Source organism: Vicugna pacos, chromosome 6 (assembly GCF_048564905.1).
Source record: "Vicugna pacos chromosome 6, VicPac4, whole genome shotgun sequence".
Taxonomy (NCBI): domain Eukaryota; kingdom Metazoa; phylum Chordata; class Mammalia; order Artiodactyla; family Camelidae; genus Vicugna; species Vicugna pacos.
Genome location: NC_132992.1, coordinates 91,687,541 through 91,709,024, shown reverse-complemented (window position 1 = coordinate 91,709,024; position 21,484 = coordinate 91,687,541). Strand labels below are relative to the sequence as shown.

The following is a 21,484-nucleotide window of genomic DNA, read 5'->3' as shown; positions in this document are numbered from 1 at the left end:
TGGACATGGTTTAGCTGGGCCCTCCGCCCCAACGTTTCTCACAGGGCTCCAAGCACGGTGTCAGGCAGGACGGGAGTGTCATCTGAAGGCTTGACTTGGGAAGGACCGTCTCCAAGCTCACGTGGTCAGTGGCAGGATTCAGCTTCCTGCAGGCCCCTGGGCTGAGGGCTCCGTGACCAGCTGGCTGTTGCCCTCCTGGACCTCTCCAGTGTGGTCTCTTGCTTTATCAAATCCTACAGGAGGAGGCCACAGACAGAGGTCACAGTCTTGCATACCCTAATCACAGAAGTGACATCTCGCTGGCTTTGTCATATTCTACTGGTTAGAAGTTTGTCACAGCCACCACTCTGCCCCACCCCCCAATACCCAAGAGGAGGGAATCACACAAGAGCATGAATACCGAAAGGCCATGATCCTTGGGAGCCCTCTTAAGAGTCTGCCGCTGGCTGTGGCTCTGACAGCTCATTTGGTTCGTTAACCAGAGCTTGGACTCAACGGTGGCCCACAGCGAATGAGGTGGAGACGCCAGGGCTTCTCCAGTGGGACACAGAGAAGAAGATACAGACTCAAGTGGGTAGGGTGGGGCAGGGCAGGAAGTGCTCCTAATTCCGTTTAACAGAACAAGACCAGGGCCCAGAGAGGTGAAACACCTGCTCAGAGTCACACAGCACACGGGTGGTTCAGACTCCGGGACCAGTGCCATGCCTCCCAGCTTCTCTGCACCTCCTGTTGTGCAGCAGGGGGACCGAGGCAAAGCCCACTGCACCCCTGCCAGTGCAGCAGGGGAAACTGAGGCCCCAGACCTAGATCACCCAACACGTGCCTCTCATGCTCAGGTTGGCATGACCGAGAGTGACTGAGTGCCGGGCTGGACTGCCAGGGAGGGGGCAGCCAAGCTCTCGCTGACCACAAGGGACGCAGAACTAGAAAAATCATTATAGGTGGATGAATTATTCACGGCATCGTCGACCTCCTCAGGCCCCGGGCAGACGGGAGCTCGCGGAACAGCCCAGCGCATCTTATTACCCCCGTGTAATGGCCTCTTTTTCTCTGTCTCAGAAGAAAGCGATTCAACACCATCAAATATTAATGCGGGGCGGCTGACGCAGTGGCCGCTCACACATCGGCCCTCCAGGGCTGCCCCCTAGGTCAGGGATGACGCCAAGCTGGGATCAAGAGGCTCGGCCGGGAGGGGCCAAGTGTGATGGTGCCTTCCCTCCAGAGCCTGGAAACAGTCCTCACACAGGGCAGCCTCCGCCCCTCCCTCCGTAATCTCAGGTGCGCAGGAAACGCTGCACTTTGTTTCCCTAAAAACAGAGATTCCTGTTACTTCTGCACATCATTCCCAACCTCAGTGGGTTTGAGGTCCCCCAAGGGGAGGTGTCTCCGCCCCAGGGCTCTCCTGGGTCTGAAAACCAGGAGATGCGCTGGATTCTGTATCAGTGTCCTATGGCCGTGGTAACTGGGTACCACAAACTGGGAGGCTTGAGACAACAGAAATGACTTCTCCTACAGTTCTGGAGGCTGGAAGTCTGAGATCAAGGTGTCGGCAGGGCCACGCTCCCCCTGAGGCTCTGGGAAAATACCCTTCTGGCCTCTTCAGCGTCCAGTGGCTGCCAGCAATCCTTGACTTACAGATGCATCCTTCCAGTCTCTGCCTCCATCCCCATGTGGCTTCTTCCCTGTGTCTCACCCCCTCACCTTGTAAAAACACCAGACGTTGAATTTAGGGCCCACTCTACTCCAGTAGGACCTTATCTTTTTTTTTAATTGAAGTCTAGTCAGTTTACAATGTTGTGTCCATTTCTGGTGTACAGCACAATGTTTCAGTCATACATGTACATACATATATTCCTTTTCATATTCTTTTCACTGTAGGTTACTACAAGATACTGAATATAGTTCCCTGTGTTCTACAGTAGAAATTTGTTGTTTATCTATTTTATATATAGTAGTTGGTATCTGCAAATCTTGAACTCTCAACTTATCCCTTCCCTTCCAGTGACCATAAGTTTGTTTTCTATGTCTGTGGGTCTGTTTCTGTTTTGTAAGTAAGTTCATTTGTCTTTTTTTTTTCAGATTCCACATGTGAGGGATCTCATATGATATTTTTCTTTCTCTTTCTGGCTTACTTCACTTAGAATGACAATCTCCAGGTCCATCCATGTTACAGCAAATGGCATTATTTTATTCCTTTTTATGGCTGAGTAGTATTCCATTGTATAAATATACTACAACTTCTTTATCCAGTCATCTGTCAATGCACATTTAGGTTGCTTCCATGTCTTGGCTATTGTATGTAGTGCTGCTATGAACACTGGGGTGCATGTATCTTTTCAAATTAGAGTTCCCTCCAGATATATGCCCAGGAATGGGATTACTGGATCATAGGGTAAGCTATTTTTAGTTTTTTAAGGAATCTCCACACTGTTTTCCATAATGGCTGCACCAAACTACATTCCTACCAACAGAGTAGGAGGGTCCCCTGTTCTCCACACCCTCCCCAGCATTTATCACACGTGGACTTTTAAATGATGGCCACTCTGACTGGTGTGAGGTGATACCTCACTGTAGTTTTGACTTGCATTTCTCTGGTAATCAGCAATATTGAGCATTTTTCATGTGCCTATTGGCCATTTGTATGTCTTCACTGGAGAATTGCTTGTGTAGGTCTTCTGCCCTTTGTTGGATTGGGTTGTTTCTTTTCTTGTTATTAAGTTGTATGAGCTGTTTGTATATTCCGGACAGTGAGCCCTTGTCAGCTGCATCATTTGCAAATATTTTCTCCCATTCTGCAGGTTGTCTTTTTGTTTTGTTTATGGTTTCCTTTGCTGTGCAGAAGCTTGTAAGTTTAATTAGGTCCCATTTGTTTATTCTTGCTTTTGTTTCTATTGCTTGAGTAGACTGTCCTAGGAGAGCACTGCTGAGATGTATGCAGTAGGATCTCATCTTTTTTTTTTAACTCGTTTTTTATTGAGTTACAGTCATTTTACAATGTTGTGTCAAATTCCAATGTAGAGCACAATTTTTCAGTTATACATGAACATATATATATTCATTGTCACACTTTTATTCGCTGTGAGCTACCACAAGATCTTGTATATATTTCCCTGCGCTATACAGTATAATCTTGTTTATCTATTCTACATATGCCTGTCAGTATCTACAAATTTTGAACTCCCAGTCTGTCCCTTCCCATCCCCCGTCCCCCTTGGCAACCACAAGTTTGTATTCTATGTCTATGAGTCTATTTCTGTTTTGGATTTATGTTCTGTTTTGTTTTGTTTTAGATTCCACATATGAGTGATCTCATATGGTTTTTTTCTTTCTCTTTCTGGCTCACTTCACTTAGAATGACATTCTCCAGGAACATCCACGTTGCTGCAAATGGTGTATGTTGTCGGTTTTTATGGCTGAGTAGTATTCTATTGTATAAATATACCACATCTTCTTCATCCAGTCATCTGTTGATGGACATTTAGGCTGTTTCCATGTCTTGGCTATTGTAAATAGTGCTGCTATGAACATTGGGGTGCAGGTGTCTTTTTTTTTAATTTTTAGAAACTTTATTTTCCGTCAACCTATTTCCATTTTAAGAGTTTGTGGAAAGAACAGCTTACGACCACTCCGTGGTTGTCACAACCCATTTGGTGGCCTGAGCAGTGGGAGCTGCAGACCAGTCTTCAGTGGCGGGCTGAGCGCTCCAGTCTTCAGTAGGAAACTGCTGAATAGGCACAGAGGGCACCTGCACGCCTTCGGACCAGTCCGCCACCTCAGGCTGAGTAGCAGTGAACTTGGGAGCGGGAGCCGTCCATTCACCCTGAAATTCCTCCTTGGTCACAGCCTTTTCAGCTGCAGCCTGCTCCTCCTTTTCAATCTCTTCAGGATCTCTGTAGAAGTAGAGACCAGGCATGACCTCCCACGAGTGTTCCCAAGAGACAGTGCTACACATACACAGAACCTCCCGGGCGAGCATCCACCACATCAGACCCACTGAGTGAGCTCCCTTGTTGTTGCACGGGATGGCAATGTCCACATAGCGCAGAGGGGAGTCCGTGTTACACAGGGCGATGGTAGGCAGGTTAACGTAAGATGCCTCGGTGAGAGGCTGGTGGTCAGCCCTGGGGTCGGTAACCACCAGAAGTCTCGGCTCCTGGAAAGCTGCCTGGATCTGGTTAGTGAAGGTTTCAGGCATGAAGCGGCCAGCAGTAGGCATGGCTCCAGTGGCAGCAGCAAACTTCAGCACAGCTCGCTGCCCAGTCTTCCTGGAGGATACGACGCTGACGTCAGCTGGGTTCGCAATGGCAACAATGGCTCGAGCTGCCAGCAGAAGCTTCTCCCAGGTTCTCTTCAGATTTATGATGTAGATGCCATCACTTTTCCTTTTGTAGATGTACTGCTCCATCTGGAAGTCCAGGTTGGTGCCACCCAAGTGGGTTCCTGCTGCAAGGTATTTGAGGACTTTCTCCTCCTTCATTTGCAGGACATTAAGGGCTCCGAACATTGTGAAAGTTTCCCTTTAAGTTACGATGGGAATCCAGAACAATGCCGTAAGGACCCCCCTCTGGGTAGCGTGGAAAAAGTTCCGGTGTCATTTTGAAGTAGGGTTCCTTCTGGATAAAAGCCCAGGAGCGGGATTCCTGGGTCATATGGTAAGTCTATTCCTAGTCTTTTGAGGAATCTCCATACTGTTTTCCACAGTGGCTGCACCAAACTGCATTCCCACCAGCAGTGTAGGAGGGTTCCCCTTTCTCCACAGCCTCTCCAGCATTTGTCATTTGTGGACTTTTGAATGATGGCCATTCTGACTGGTGTGAGGTGATACCTCCTTGTAGTTTTGATTTGCATTTCTCTGATAATTAGTGATATTGAGCATTTTTCATGTGCCTATTGGCCATTTGTATGTCTTCACTGGAGAATTGCTTGTGTAGGTCTTCTGCCCACTATTGTATGGGGTTGTTTGTTTTTTCTTGTTAAGTCATAAAAGCTGTTTGTATATTCTGGAGATCAAGCCTTTGCCGGTTTCATTTGCAAAAATTTTCTCCCATTCTGCAGGCTGTCATTTTGTTTTACTTATGGTTTCCTTTGCTGTGCAGAAGCTTGTAAGTTTAATTAGGTCCCATTTGTTTATTCTTGCTTTTATTTCTGTTGCTTGGGTAGACTGCCCTAGGAGAGCATTTTTGAGATGTATGTCAGATAATGTTTTGTCTGTATTTTCTTCTAAGAGGTTTATTGTATCTTGTCTTATGTTTAAGTCTTTGATCCATTTTGAGTTGATTTTTGTATGTGGTGTAAGGGAGTGTTCTAGCTTCATTGCTTTACATGCTGCTGTCCAGTTTTCCCAACACCATTTGCTGAAGAGACTGTCTTTATTCCATTGTATATTCTTGCCTCCTTTGTCGAAGATGAGTTGACCAAAAGTTTGTGGCTTCATTTCTGGGCTCTCTATCCTATTCCATTGGTCCATATGTCTGTTTTTGTACCAATACCATGCTATTTTGATTACCGTAGCTCTATAGTATTGTCTGAAGTCTGGGAGAGTTATTCCTCCAGCCTCTTTCTTTTTCTTCAGTAATGCTTTGGCAGTTCAAGGTCTTTTGTGGTTCCATATAAATTTTATTATGATTTGTTCTAGTTCTGTGAAATATGTCCTGGGTGATTTGATAGGGATTGCATTCAATCTGTAGATTGCCTTGGGCAGTGTGACCATTTTAACAATATTGATTCTTCCAATCCAGGAGCATGGGATATCTTTCCATTTTTTTAAGTCTTCTTTAATTTCCTTAATCAGTGTTTTATAGTTTCCATGTAAAAGTCTTTCACTTTCTTGGTTAGATTTATTCCTAGGTGTTTTATTACTTTGGGTGCTATTTTAAAAGGAATTGTTTCTTTACTTTCTTTTTCTGTTGATTCATCTTTAGTGTAAAGAAATGCAATTGACTTTTGAATGTTAATCTTGTAACCTGCTACCTTGCAGAATTCTTCGATTATTTCTAGTAGTTTTTGTGTGGACTTTTTAAGGTTTTCTATATATAGTATCATGTCATCTGCATAGAGTGACACTTTTACCTCTTCTTTTCCAATTTGGGTCCCTTTTATTTCTCTCTCTTGCCTGATTTCTGTGGCTAGGACTTCCAAGGCTATGTTGAATAGGAGTGGTGATAGTTGGCAGCCTTGTCTTGTCCCAGATTTTAGTGGGAAACTTTTGAGTTTTTCACCATTGAGTGCTATGCTGGCTGTAGGTTTGTCATATATAGCTTTTATTATGTTGAGATATGTTCCCTCTATACCCACTTCGGTGAGAATTTTTATCATAAATGAGTGTTGAATTTTATCAAAAACTTTTCCTGCATCTATTAAGATGATCATGTGGTTTTGTCCTTTCTCTTGTTGATGTGATGTATTACATTGATTGATTTGCTTATGTTGAACCACCCTTGTGTCCCTGGGCTGAACCCCGCTTGATTATGATGTATAATCTTTTTTATTTGCTGTTGGATTCTATTTGCTAACATTTTGGTGAGGATTTTTGCATCTATGTTCATCAGTGATATTGGTCTGTAATTCTCTTTTTTGGTAGTGTCTTTACCTGGTTTTGGTATCAGGGTGATGTGGCTTCACAGAATGAGTTTGGGAGTATTCCCTCCCTTTCAATCTTCTGGAAGAGTTTGAGAAGGACTGGTATGAGTTCTTCTTTGTAAATCTGATAGAATTCCCCAGTGAAGCCGTCCGGTCCTGGACTTTCATTGGTAGGGAGGTTTTTTATTGCTAATTCGATTTCATTTCTAGTGATCGGTTTGTTCAAGTGGCAGTAGGACCTCATCTTAGCTGACTACACCTGCAACAACCCTATTTCCAAATGAGGGCATCTTCTGAGCTTTCAGAGGGACGTAGTTTGGGAAGCCACTCTTCAACCAATTACAGGAACCATGTGGCACTCATGAGGATGGCCACAACCTCCCTGGATCCGGATTTTTTAGGAAATTCTGGCCCTGACCCCAGAATTTCTCCAGGATTCTCCCTCCTCTTTCATCCACATCCACGCCTCTCCTGCTATTTCTGTAGACCCTCCCTGGGACACGGGACGCTCAGAGAGGTTGTCCAAGGCCCTTCTGTCCAGGTTCCCCTCACCCCACCCCCACTGCTCACAGGGAAGGTTCCCAACAGTCCCCCAGGCTCTGCCAGGGGGCGGGACCCTGAGTTCTCCAGTCAGGGTGCGGACGATACAGCCATCACTCCCCATATCCCTTGGTCCTCACCGTCCCCAGCACGTTGACCCAACAGATTCCAACTGTACTCACCTGGACCCTTCACCTGCAGCTTCTCCAGACATCAGAGTCCACTCAGCTGCAGCGTGGAGTGGTCCAGATGACAAGAAGTCCATCAGCCTTCAGCCAGTGACTCCAGCTCCCTCAACCCTCGAGTGGTCAGCTGTGCTGCGCACTATGCTGTACCCCGGAGACCCTTGTGGGCCTAGCCTCCGGGCGCCCGCTTCCTGGAGTGACTTCTTGGAAAAGCTCCCTTTGCAGCCTCCTTGCCTTCCCATCACAGTTCCCCACTCATCACCTATGAAATAAGCTTGCATTCACATCCTTACAGGGTCTGCTGCTGTGGAAACCCACCCCGAGGCATGGGGTCTAACATCTTCTCTTACTAGCTGGGCCCAGGTCCCGTCTTGGAGACCCTCCAAATCCAAGCTCTTTTCTCCCTGCTCTGAACGCATCCCCTACCCTACCAGGAAGTGGCTTTGCTCGTTTAGAAATTCAGAGTCGGAGATAAAGCTCGCCAGCAGCGCCCTCAACCTCACTCCGCTTCCACCTCCCCTCTGCCACCTGCCATGCCACTGCCCAAGGTGTTCCCAGCACCATCTCCCATTCACTCTGGCCCACAGTCTCCCTTCTTTTCTTGCCCATGTGCTTCTACTCAGGGGCACCCCCACTTTGCAGGCACCCCCAGGGTCCCTCTGCTGATTGCTCGAGAACAGCCCCCGTGCCCCTCCTGTAGGAAGCGTCCCCACATCCTCCAACCACCAACTTCCAAACCAAACACACACCTCCAAATGCAGCTCCCCTTCCACCTCCAAAGCTCTTTGCAGGCATAGCCGATGGCCTCACCACCCGTGTGTCTCCCCCACCAGCTGGAGACCTGGGGCAGAGCCACCTCGGTGTCCCAGCACCCTCTCAAGGCCAAGCCCGCAGTAGGCATCAGTGGCTATTTGAGGACAAGGATGGACAACGCTCTGTTCTTAGTGAAGGAAGGTGATCTGAGCACAGTGACATTCTCCTGCAAACGTTTGCAGGCGGCCCTCATGCTCTCCCGTGCTGCAGGTGGACACTGGAAGCCCTCCTCCCGCGCAGGCCTACCGCAGCTCGCATGTCTGCACCTTCGCACGTGCTGATCCCTGTGCCCGGAACCCCTACTTGTCATTCAGGTCCCATCAGACCCTTGGCCAGGGATGGGGCTCTTCCACTGGGCTCCCCAAGCCCCCAGGTCTGACTCCACCACTGCCCTCAGGCCTCTGGATTGGAATGAGCTGCTTATTTACTTGTCTCCTCAGGGACCAGCTCCTCGGGGTGGGGGCGCCAGCAGTGAGAGTCGTTATCGGCTTCAGGATCACCTCCCTCCCCTCCCTCCTCTTCCCCGGACCCTCCTCACCTGTGCCCGCACCCTCACCTCCTCCCAGTACTCCTCAGCCCCACCAAGGTCGTGGCCTGGGAGGAGTGACTCAGTGACCAGAACCCTCGTGAGTCTGGAGCTGCTCAGAGACCAGTGGGAACAGCTGATGCATAAAGAGCCGGCGCAGCTGCGAGGCGGGCAGCGGGGCCAAGGGGGCCAGGGCCCCAGGGGCCGGGGCAGCATAGTCAGAGGAGGTCTCCGAGGGGGTGATACGTGACGGCTGGACAGACCCAGACGGGAGGGGAGTGTCAAGGGGTCCAGGGAGCCACGGCTGGAGACAGAACTACTGCCGGTGGTAGGTGGATCTGGAGCATTTGGGCCAAGGAAGGCAGCTGGGGAGGGTGCAGGGCTGGCCATGGGTGTTCCTGGATGTGATGGGAGACACTGCAGTCTGGGTCACGTGGTGACTTTTGGAAACTTGAGGCACTTTTGTCTTTGTGGGCCCCTTTTACTCTTAAAAAAAAATTTAATTATATTTTACAGCTGCACTGGTACAAAGACAAATATAATCCAGGCTAGATTCATATTATTGTATTTATCTTTTTCCTTTTGATTCTAAAAGAAATTAAAATGGAAACATTTTTGCAGGCCCCCAGGGCATTGTAAGGCCCAGGGCCTGCTCCTGCCGGACTTAATGGAGCTGCTGCCCGGGCTGCCGGCCCGGCCAGACCCGCCCCGCCCTGGAGGCAGCGCTGCCGGGAGGCTGAGACGCAGAGGGGGCCCCGGGGGCAGGGAGAGCCGGGGGAAGAGCGCTGAGGCCCCGCAAGAGGCAGTGACTTTGAGGGGTGCTATGCCAGGCTTGAGGGTGAGGCTGGGAGGGAAGCGGGAGTTCATCCCACCCTCGACTCTCGGGGCTTCGGGGGGCCGCTGCTCTGTCTCGCATCCTCTTGGAGCGGGCGGGACAGGGGTCTGGTGGTGAAGCTCCGCTGCCCAAACCTCCAGCCACGGGACCCTGGGCAGCTCATATAATGCCTCGTGCCTCAGTTTCCTCAACTGTAAAATGGGGACACCAAGGTGGTTTGAATAGCACCCGGTGCCTGGTGAGTCCTTAACACGAGTGACCAACTACCGCTATCATCTCTGTTACTAATAATGACTTCACTGGGTCCCCCCGGCAACCTGGGAGAATAATCATTTTCCCCAGTTTGCAGGTGCAGAAACTGCCCGGCAGAGGGAAGGGAGCTGCCTAGGGTCCCAGGGAGCGGGCTGCAGCCGCTGCAACGAAGGGCAAAGATTTCAGTCCCCACGGAACAGACTAGAAGCAGAGGCGCCTGGCAGCCCAGACCCCCTTCAGGCAGTGGCAGGGCTGGCACTTCAACCCAAATCATCTGACTCCAGAGCCCAAGCTCTTCACACCTGGCCCACCAGGGCTAGATGGGACCTCAGGCCTCCCACCGCATCCCGATGCCGGAAGCTTCCGCAGCGGGATCTGTGGCTTGTTTTCTCTGTGAGTTGTGACTCATGTTCTGGAGGCCATATTGCAAGAACAGTACATTCTCTGGGGCCCACACTGGAAGAACGTATTTATCAGGACAGCCCGGGTCGGGCAGAGGATTCGCGTCTCCGTAACTCCCACTTCCCCGGGAAGCGGCCGGAGCCCTAAAAGCAGGCAGTGGGGGGGTCTTCAGAGTCTGTCCCTGGAGCGAGGGATGGGGCGTGGAAGCACAGCCCAGCCCCCCGTGGACCGGCACCCGCTACTCGCCAGAGCATCAGCGTGGCGAACGGGACCCCGCGGGGCAGGGAACAGTCTTCCGCCTTGGGGTCTCCACCAAGTGACTTTAGCCGTAATCAGTTTTACCCATTTGTTTCACATCCGTTCATTTAGTCAGCACGGTTTGCTGAGCACCTGCAAGGGTGAGCCTCCCTCCAGATACTGAGAACGTAGAACGTGGAGGAAACACCCCCCAGGTCTAGTGCAAGAGACAGAAATGAACAAATCATGGGACACTGCATTAAGTAACCACACTGCAACGAGGCGGGTGCAGGCGGGAGGGAAGCCCACACCAGGGCTTCTCACTGGGGAGGCCCCACAAGGCTTCCCGGGGTCAGAAGCCCCTAGAAAGAGGGTGGCCAAGGAGAGGAGGAGATGCCGGGCCTGGGGAGAGATGGGAAGGAGACCTGTGGTTTGCTCCACATCATGGTGTCCTGACAGTGCCCTTACTGGGTGTGTTTGCTTCTATGCCTTGGCCACAGGCTCTGCCCCAAGCCCCAGGGACAGGCAGATAAAACCCCTGTCTTGCCTTCAGAGGCCTGAAGCTGTAATGGGAAGGCAGACATTTTGGACCATCTCCCAGTTCACTCCCTTCTTCCTTCCTCTCTCAGGTGCCCCACCTGCCACAGAGCTTAGCCTCGAGGATTCTTGCTTTAGGAGGCAGGTTGGGACCACTGAGAACAAGGGCATCCTTGGGGCTGGGAGATGGAGACTCTGACCTACAGAACTTCCCACCTGATGGGAAGAGGAAGCTGGAAGCCAGTGGGGGGAGCAGCGGGGGATGTCCCCTGAAACCCCCAGAGGATTCCAGGAATGTGGCCAGAGCACTGGAAAGTGCCTGTGGGGTCTCCGAACGGCAGAGGGAAATGTCTCAGGTCACCCTGCAATAGCCCCTCACCACTCAGCCCACCAACACCACAGCCAGCCTGTCCTCCGCCCCAAAGCCTAGCGGAACCATTCAGAACCAAATCCCAGACTTCCAGTTCGGCACAGAAGAAGCTTGAAAGTTGCCACTCAGTCCTAACAAGTGAAAAACTGAACAAGCCAGAAAATCAGCGACTCCCGTTAGATTTGTCAAAGAAGTGAGGTCACTAGGCAAACGGTCGCCCGCCCCCCCCAATGGGGGCACTGACAGGTGAACTTGGAGACTCACGGCTCATGAGAGCACCAAGTTCTACAGGAACCGGTGCCAGGGAGGGGGACTCGGACCGGAACTGACGACCTGCTGGAGGCTCAGTGTGGACAAGTCCCAGAGCTGAAACTCCAGAGGGGCCCAGTGGGAGCGGGGTCCTCACGTGTTCGTTACTTTTGCCTCCAGGAGCTCAATCTGCTTCTCACTAGTGAACATCGGAGGGAAAACCTCCTTGTGCTTCCAGCAGGAAGGGGGAAAGGAACCATCGTGAAATACGCCAGAATATTGTCCTTAACAAGGCGAGCTCTCAGGGGAATCTGCTTAAACAGAGCCTAGTCTGCGGGGGTTTATCAGAGCTTAACCAATTTGGGAAAGGGGACATTTCCAACTCCAGCCTCATCTAGCCATCCTGTTCCATCTAAGGGGTGAGGGGGAGGATAAGAAGCACTTGTGTCCTTTTTTTTTTTTTAAGGACACTATGAACTCATCTACAAAACAGAAACAGACTTGCAGACATAGTAAACAATCTTATGGTTACCGGGGAAAGGATAAATTTGGGAGTTTGAGATTTACAAATGTTAACCACTATACATAAAAATAGACTTTTTAAAAAGCTTATTCTGTAGAACATAGGGAATTATGTTCAATTTCTTATAATAGCCTTTAATGAAAAAGAATATGAAAACAATATATGTATGTATATGCATGACTGGGACATTGCTGTACACCAGAAGCTGACACACTGTAACTGACTGTACTTCAATTAAAAAAAAAAAAAAGAAGCACTTGTGAAGTTCACAGTCCAGAGGCACAGGCTCACTGCGGCCTGAGACCTACTCATAGGCTGCAGAATTGTTTCCCTCCTCCGTGCCTCCCCAGCACATTACTAAAGGCCTATTTACAGAAGTTTCTTTTACCCAGTACATCATGTCTGGCTAGTGAGAAAAAGATTACAAGGCACATGAAAGACAAAAAATCAGTCTGAAGAAACAGAGCGAGCATCACAACCCGATTCAGACATGGCAGGCAGGTTGGAATGATCAGCCCAGGAATTTAAAACAGCTATGATTAATATGCTAAAGGTCTAATGGACAAAGCACACAGCATGCAGGACCAGAGGTGCAATGTAAGCAGAGAGACGGAAATCCTGAGAAAGAAGCCAAACGAAATGCAAGAGCTCAAACACAATGGGATGCAAATGCAGAATGCCTTTGAGGGGCTTATCAGTAGAGTGGACAGGGCTGAGGGAAGAATCTCGGAGCTCGAGGTACATCAATAGAATCCTCAGGCAGAGAAAACAAGGACTCAGGAAAAGAGAAAAGAACAGAACACACAAGGACTGCAGGACAACTACAAAGGTACAGCGTGTGCGTAGGAGCAGAGTGAGAGAATGGAACAGGAGAATTATTTGAAACAATAATGACTGAGAATTTCCCCAGTTAATGTCACACACCAGGTCACAGCTCCAGGAAGTGCAGAGAACACCAAGCAGGACAAATGCCCCGAAAATCCACACCTAGGCATTTCACTTTCAAACTGCAGAAAAGCAAAGACAAAGGGAAAATATCCTGAAAGAAGCTAGAGGACAAAAAGCACCTTACCTGCAGAAGAGCAAGGCTAAGAATTACATCCTTACGTCCTTACTACAAGGATGAGAATTACATCGCAAATGACAGCCAGTGCATATAAAAATAGATAAAAAACCAAACTTCTTCTGTACAGCACAGGGAACTATATTTAATATCTTGTAATGCCTTTAATGAAAAAGAATGTGAAAACGAATATATGTTTATATATGCATGACTGGGACATTGCACTGGACACCAGAAATTGACACATTGTAACTGACTGTACTTTAATTTAAAAAAAGTTACAACTACAAAAAAAAAAGAATTACATCCAACTCCTCAGAAACCACGAAAGACAAGAGTGAAGTTAAACATTTAAACTGCTGAGACAAACCCCCCCCCCCAAATTCAGAATTCTGTGCTCTGTGCAATTACCCTTCAGAGGTGAAAGGAGAAATAAAGACTTTCTCAGACAAACAAAAATTGAGGGAATTTGTTGCTGGTAGACTTCCCGTTCAAGACACACGAGAAGTAGTTCTTAAGCGAGAAGGAGAATAAGTCAGAAACATGGATCAACACAAGGTAAGGTAAAACCTTTTATTTTTCATACCCTTCACCTTGACCCAACAGATAACAATTGGTTCAAAATAATAACACTAACAAAGCATTTGATTGTGTATATAATATATGCTTATATGTAAGTGAAGTAAATGACAGCAACGACACAAAAACAGAGGAGGAATTAGGGTTATTCTGTTATTACAAGGTGCTCATACCGCCCTGAAGTGGCATAGCGCCATTTGAAAGTGGATTGGGTTAGAGCTATGTTTGTATGTTGCAAACTCTAGGGCAACCACTGAAAAAAGAAATATAACTGATATGGTAGGAAAGGAGGCAAAATGGAATCATATGAAATGCTCAGTTCGAACCACAAAAGGCAGATTTGCAGCAACGTGGATGAACCTGGAGAACATCATGCTAAGGGAAATAAGTCAGACAGAGAAAGACAAACGCCATATGTTCTCACTTAGACGTGGAATCTAAAATAGTTGAAATCATAGAGGCAGTGAGTCAAATGGTGGTTGGGATGTGGAGGAAATGGGGAGATGTTGGTTAAAGCATATAAGCTTTCAGGTATAAGACGGGTAACTGCAGGGGATCTAGTGTACAGCACGGTGACTACAGTTAACAATACTATATTATATATTGAAATTTCTCACCCCCCCAAAAAAGATAACTATGTGAGGTGATGGATGTGTTAACTAACTTTATTGTGGTAATCATTTCACAATATATACGTATCAAATCATCATGTTTTACACCTTAAATTTATTTTTTTAATTTTTAAGTTAAAATTTTCCCCATCAGTTATACCTCAGTAAAGCTGGGGGGAAAAAGAGAATAGTTACTCTAACACGAAAATCTCCAAATATCAAGTACTTAATTAATATGTACATTTAGTCAAAAAAAAAGAAAAAACAAACCCCCACAAAAGGCAAAAAAAAGAGTGTAGAACAAAAATAGTAACAAAGAACAAAGGTAATAATTATAAAGCAGTAACAAATGTGGTAGATATTAATCCAACTATATCAATAATCACTTTAAGGGGAGAGGGTTTAGCTCAGGGATAGAGTACATGCTTAGCATGCACGAGGTCCTGGGTTCAAACCCTAGTGCCTCCATTAAATAAATAAACAAATAAACCTAATTATTTCTTCCCTCCCCACAAACAAAACAAACAAACAAACAAACAAACAAACAAACAAACACCCATCACTTTGAATGTCAATAGTCTAAGTGTACCAATAAAAGACAGAGATAGGTAGAGTGGATGAAAAAATAAGAGCCAACTATATGTTGCCTAAAGAGAAACTCACTTTAAACATAAAGACATGAATAGATTAAAAGTAAAGGGATGGGGAAAATATACCAGCTAACACTAATCAAAAGAAAGCGGGAGTAGCTAGCTGATTTCACACAAAGCAGACTTCAAAGCAAAGACTGTTATCAGGGATAAAGAAGGGCAGTACTTGATGATAAAGGAGTCAGTTTTCCAGGATGACGTAACGATCCCTAATGTGTGTGCGCCTAACAACAGGGCACCAAAATATATGAGGGAAAAAGTAATAGAGATTCGAAGAGAAACAGATGAATCCACCATGATAGCTGGAGACTTCAACACCCCTCTATCAGAAATGGACAGACCCAGCAGGCAGAGAATCAGTAAAAAGATGGTTGAACTCAACGGTACCATCCATCAGTGGATAAAATTGACATCTACAGACTACTTCATCGAACAAGAGTAGATTACACATCCTTCTCAGGCTCACACAGGACATTCATCATGACAGACCACTTCTGGGCATAAAATACATCTTCTCAAATTTTAAAGAATAGAAATCATACAATGTCTGTTCTCAGACCACAGTGGAATTAAACCAGAAATCAAAAATCAAAGGAACACTAGAGAATCCCCAAACACTTGGAGTTTAAACAGCACACTTCCAAATCACACATGAGTCTAAAGAGAAATCTCAAGAGAAATTTAAAAATACAGTTGACTGTTAAACAATACAGGTTTGAACTGCACAGGTCCACTTAAATATGGGTTTTTTTCAGTGTATACATACTACAGTGCATATGGTACTACACCATCTACGGTTGGTTGAATCTGTGGATGTGCAACAGTGGATATGGAGAAACCACTGTAAAGTTATGTGCAGATCTTCAACTGTGAGGTGATCAGCAACCCTAACCCCTACATTGCTCAAGGATCAATTCTATTTTGAACTAAATGAGAATGAAAGCATAACGTATCAAAATGTGTGGGATGCGGCAAAAGCAGTACCTGATGGGAAATGTGTAGCGTTTATTACAAAGAAAGGAAGATGTAAAATCAATCATCTAAGCTCCTACCTTGGGAAAATAAAAAAGAATATCAAGTCAAATCCAAAGTCAGCAAAAGAAAATAAATAATAAGAATTAGAGCAGAAATCCATGAAATTGAAAGCAAGAATTCAATGGGGAAAATCAATAAAACCAAAACCTGGTTTTTTGAAAAGATCAATAAAATCAATAAGCCTCTAGCCAGGCTAACTAAGAAAGACGACTCAAATTATTAACATTAGAAACGGAAGACAGAACATCATTGTAGATCCCGCAGACATTCAAGTGAATACCATGAACGATGGATCACAGAATACTGTGAACAACTCTATGCCCTCAGATTTGATATCCTACATGAAATGGACTGATTCCTTCAAAGACACGATCTGCCAAAACTTACACAAGAAGAAACAGACAATCTTAAAGGGACTCTATCTATTAAAGATTATCGAGTCAATGATTAATAACCTTCCAAAGCAGAAAGCACCAGACCCAGATGGGTCCCTGGTACATTTAAGGAAGAAATTATATCAATTCTCTACAACCTCTTTCAGAGGATAGAAGCAGAGGAAATACGTCCTAACTCATTCCCTGAGGCTGACATTACCCCAGACAAAAACATTTCAAGAAAAGAAACTACAGACCAATATCTCTCATAAATATAGATGCAAAAATCCTCAACAAAATATGAGCAAGCCAAATCCAACAGTGCATAAAAAGAATTATAGATCACAACCAAGTGGGATTTATCTCAGGTATGCAAGACTGGTTCAGCGTTTGAAAATCAATTAATGTAATCAACCGCCTCTACAGGATAAAGAAAAATCACATGATCATATTAATAGATGCAGAAAAATCACTGACACAACTCAAAACCCATTTATGATTTTTAAAACCTCAGTAAACTAGGAATAGAGGAGAAACTCCTCAATTTGTTAAAGCATATCTATGAAAAACCTCTAGCTAACATCATGCCATGGCAAGAAACTAGAGATTTTCCACATAAGGTCAGGAATAAAGCAAGGATGTTCCTTCTCATCACTCCTTTTCAATATCATATTGGAAGTTCTAGCTAATGTAATAAAACAAGAAAATAAAATAACAGATGTGGTATTGGGAAGGAAGAAATGAAACTGACTTTTCGACAGGATTGTCCGTGTGAAAACTCCAGAAGAGCTGACAAAAAAAAAAAACTAGAACAAGTGATCATTGTATCAAGGTAATCCAAGTATTCCTCAGAGATATTGCAGGTTTGGTTGCAGACCACCAAAATAAAGCAAATGTCATCCTAAAGCAAGTCACACACTGTTTCTGGTTTCCCAGTGCTTATAAGTGATGTTTGCACTGTACTGTAGTCTGTTAAGTGTGCGATAGCATTATGTCTGAAAAACAATGTACATACCTTCATTTAAAAATACTTCAGTGCTAAAAATGTTAACCAGCATCTGAGCCTTCAGTGAGGAACAGAAGTGAAATCGAAGATCACTGATCACAGGTCACCATAACAAATATAATCATAGTGAAAAAAGTTTGAAATACTGTCAGAATTACCAAAATGTGACACAGAGACCTGAAGTGAGCAAATGCTATTGGGAAAATGGCATTGATACACATGAGTGATGCAGGGCCACCCCAGATCTTCAGTTTGGAAAGACTGCGCTGTCTGTGAGGCACTCTAAAGAGAAGCCAGTGAAATGGGGTGTGCCTGGACACGAAAACCTGTTGCATAAGAAGCCAATATACCCCATCTCTTCTACCCCAGTCATAAACAAGTGGAGTTTGAAATAAAAAGCACAAAACCACTTATATTAGCACCCCGCAAAGTAAAATATGGGTATAAACCTAACAAAATATGCACAAGGCTTATATGAGGAAACTCTGATGAAAGATATTATTTTAAAATACCCTAAATAAAATGTTCATGAGTGAAAAAACTCAGTATTGTCAAGATGTCAATTCTTCCCAACTCGATCTATAGATTCAGTACAATCCCAGTCTAAATCCCAGAAAGTCACTGTGGATATCCACAAAGCAATTCTCAAGCTTATATGAAGGCAGAAGGCTCAGAATAGCCAACACGACACAGAAGGACAAAGCTAGAGAGTGACATTACCCAAATTCAAGACATACTGAAAATCTACAGCGCTCAACACAGAGTGTTACTGGTGAAAGAATAGACAAATAGACCAACGGAACAGAACAGAGAGCCCAGAAATAGATCCATCCAAATACAGTCAACTGATCTTTGACAAAGAAGCAGAGGCAACAAACTAGGGCAAAGACAGTCTTTTCAACAAATGGTGCTGGACCGACTGGACATCCAGAGGCAAAGAAGTGACACTAAACACAGGCCTTACACGCTTCACAAAAATTAACTTGAAGTGGATCGCAGACCCACCTGCAGAAGGCAAACCTGTAAGACCCCTGGAAGGCAGCACAGGAGGGCCTCTCCACGGCTTTGGGTCTGGTGATGACTTTCCAGGCACCAAAGGCATGACCCAGGAAAGAAAAAAGTGATAAACTGGGCTTCATGCAAATTAAAAAGCCCTGCTCTGTGAAAGACGCTGTCAAGGGAATGAAAAGACAGGCCACAGACCTGGAGAAAAATATTCGCAAAAAGTCATATCTGATAAAGGACTGTTACCCAGAATATGAAAAGAACTCTTAAAACTGAATGATAAGAAAGCAAACAGTTACAAATAAAAATGTTTAAATGGGCCAAAGTACTTAACAGATACCTCAGCAAAGAAGATGCATACAGAAACAGACGCCCCACATCGTATGTCAAGAGGGAAATTCTAAACCAAACAACAGTGAGCTAGCACCATGCACCTATTATAAAGGCCGAAACCTGGAACACTGACACAACCAAATGCCGGTGACGACGTGGGGCAACGGGGACTCTCATTCGTTGCTGGTGGGAGTGCACAATGGCCCAGCCACTCTGGGAGAACAGGTTGTTTTTTCACAAAACTAAACGTATTCTTACCATGTGATCCAGAGATCACCCTCCTTGGTATTTCGACCCGGATGAGTTGAAAACTTACGTCCACACAAAACTCTGCAGTGAGATGTCTATGAAACCTTCGTTCGTAACTACCGAAACTTGAAAGCAACCAAGACATCCTTCAGGAGGCGAATGTCCATCCAGACAAGTATTAATCAGCACAAAAAGAAGTGAATCATCAAGCCATGAAAAGACAGGGCATATTAAAGGCGTATTACTAAGAGAGACCGGCCAATCTGAAAGGGCTACAAACTGTGCGATTCTAACTGTATGACATTTTGGAAAAGGCAACACTGTGGGGACAGTAAAAAGTTCACTGGTTGCCAGGAATTAGGAGGGAGGGAGGGCTGCACAGGCAGAGCACAGCGGGTTTTGAGGGCAGTGAAAACATTACCACGGTTACGGGTCGTTATACATTTGTCCAAATCCACAAAACGGGCATCAAGTGTAAACCCTAATGTAAACTATGGACTTTGGGTGAAAATGATGCGTGTAATGGTTAATTTTATGTGTCAACTTGGCTGGGCTAAGGGATGCCCACAGTGTTGGTAAAATGTGATTTCTAGGTGTGTCTGTGAAGACGTTTCAGGAAGAGTCTAGCATCTGAGCCAGGGGACTGAGTGAAGAAGACAGACCTCCCCGACCTGGGAGGGCGCTGCCAGGCCGCTGAGGGCCGGAACGGAAGTGTGGCGGAAAGGCGGGTTTGCGCTCTGTTTGAGCTGGGACGTCCGGCTTCTCCCGCTTCGGCCTCTAATCAGGCAGAGGATGTGGGCCTGAGAGGGGGCGGGTAGGGCCCAGCCGGGGAGGGCTGACGCTGTGAACACAGGAGAGCTTGGCATCGGGCACGGTGTCCCCAACACGGCAGCCACACGTCCTGCTGGGCCTGGACGTCTCCTTGACCCACAGCCCCCCTGGGCCAGGTTTCGGAGTTCGCTGGAGCCAGGATCTTGGTGCCAATCAGCGCTGTCCCCCAAGAGAAGAGCCTGCAAACCTCCATGAAACCCAGAAAGGAAGTAAAAGGCCCATCTTTCAGCCCGGATGACACAGAACAGGTGGGAGTTGCAGCCTTGGCCGTTGGTGCCCCGGGAAACTGGGCTCAGGGTTCTCCAGGCATCCCCTCCCAGGCCAAATCTGCCCAGATCGAGGCATGGGGGCATAGGCTAGGAGCGCGGAGAACTTGGGCGCGTCCCCTCAGCTCTCTGAGCCTCAGCGTCCTTCTCTCTCAGCGGGTCCCCTGGACTGGGCCACACTGGAGCAGCACCAGAGAAAATGGCAGTGGCTGGGGTGCGGAAGTGAGGGACTGGCAGCTTAAGGTGCTTTACGAGAACCTCCTGGACCAGACCCCAACTCCTGCCATTGGCCACAACCTACACCTCCCTCCTGTCGTCTGCCCAGGGGACGGTTTGCCAGGGCAGGACCTACTTGTCCTGCCTCATGTGGTGAGACTTTCCCCTGATACGGGGCTGCGGTCAGTTCCCTTGGGGCCCAGAGCCTATGACGACCCTGAGTGTGGCATTCAGACCCCCAGACAAGGAAACCGAGGCTCCAAGGTGGAATGACTCACCCCGTCTCACTGCTGGACAAGGTGGCTGTGCACATGGGCCTCCCAGTTGGATGCACCCAGGCTAAACGCGAAGCCCCAGCCTCAGTTTCCTCGCCTGTAACTTGGGGGTAAGGACACCTTCCTCTTGGGCAACAGCGACGATTGACTGAGATCATGTTTCCTCCAATCAGTTGGCATATATTGAGCACCTCCTGTGTGCCAGGTGCTGTCCCAGAACTTGAGCAAAACAGAGGGGAAGGGGAAGACTTGCCGTCGTGGCATTTACATGCTAGTCGGGGGAGGTCGCAAATAAGAAGTCAAAAAGCCTTAAAGTGCCAGGTGGTGGTAAATGCTCTGAAGAAAAACACAACCGCTAACAGGAGAAGGGAGGTGGCATTGCTCATCTCTGTCCCTTACACGTCATCAGGAGACACCTCTCTGAGAGAGTGGAGTTTGAGGAGAGGCTTGAAGGAAGAGGGGCAGCGCGTCATGTGGCTATCTAAGGAAAGAGCCTGAAGACTGAGGGGACCGTGAGTGCCTCAGGAGGTGGCCGCACTGCAGGGTTTCCAGCAGACGTGCTGGAAATGAGGATGCCCAAGGGGAGGTGATGGCGGCTGGAACGGGGTGGGTGACTCGGAAGAGGGAGAGGCGGAGAGATTCTGGACATAATCTAGAACGGTGCTGTCGGGCAGGGTAGCCACTAGCCCCAGGTGGCATTTAAGTTAATTAAAATGTAATGAAAACAAAGTCAGTTCCTCAGTCACATGAGCCGCCCATCAAGAGGTCAGCAGCCACCCTGGAGAGCACAGTGCCCCTCCTTGTGGAAAGGTCTGCTGGACGGTGCTGCCCTAGGACACAGGGCACCAACAGAGCGACTTGTCGCCTGGACGCGGGGTGTGAGGGAGCAGAGGAGTCAAGGACAGCCCCGGGGTCACCACAGCGCCCAGCACACAAGGGAACC

General features: G+C 47.1%; 1 protein-coding gene across 1 annotated transcript; it reads right to left on the bottom strand.

Annotated features, from left to right (window-relative positions):
* Positions 1 to 3,554: 3,554 nt before the first annotated feature.
* LOC102542613 (small ribosomal subunit protein uS2-like) lies at positions 3,555 to 4,604 on the bottom strand. Its single transcript, XM_072963999.1, has one exon. The coding sequence runs from the start codon at positions 4,502 to 4,504 to the stop codon at positions 3,617 to 3,619; it is 888 nt and encodes a 295-aa protein (XP_072820100.1). The 5' UTR covers positions 4,505 to 4,604; the 3' UTR covers positions 3,555 to 3,616.
* Positions 4,605 to 21,484: the final 16,880 nt, after the last annotated feature.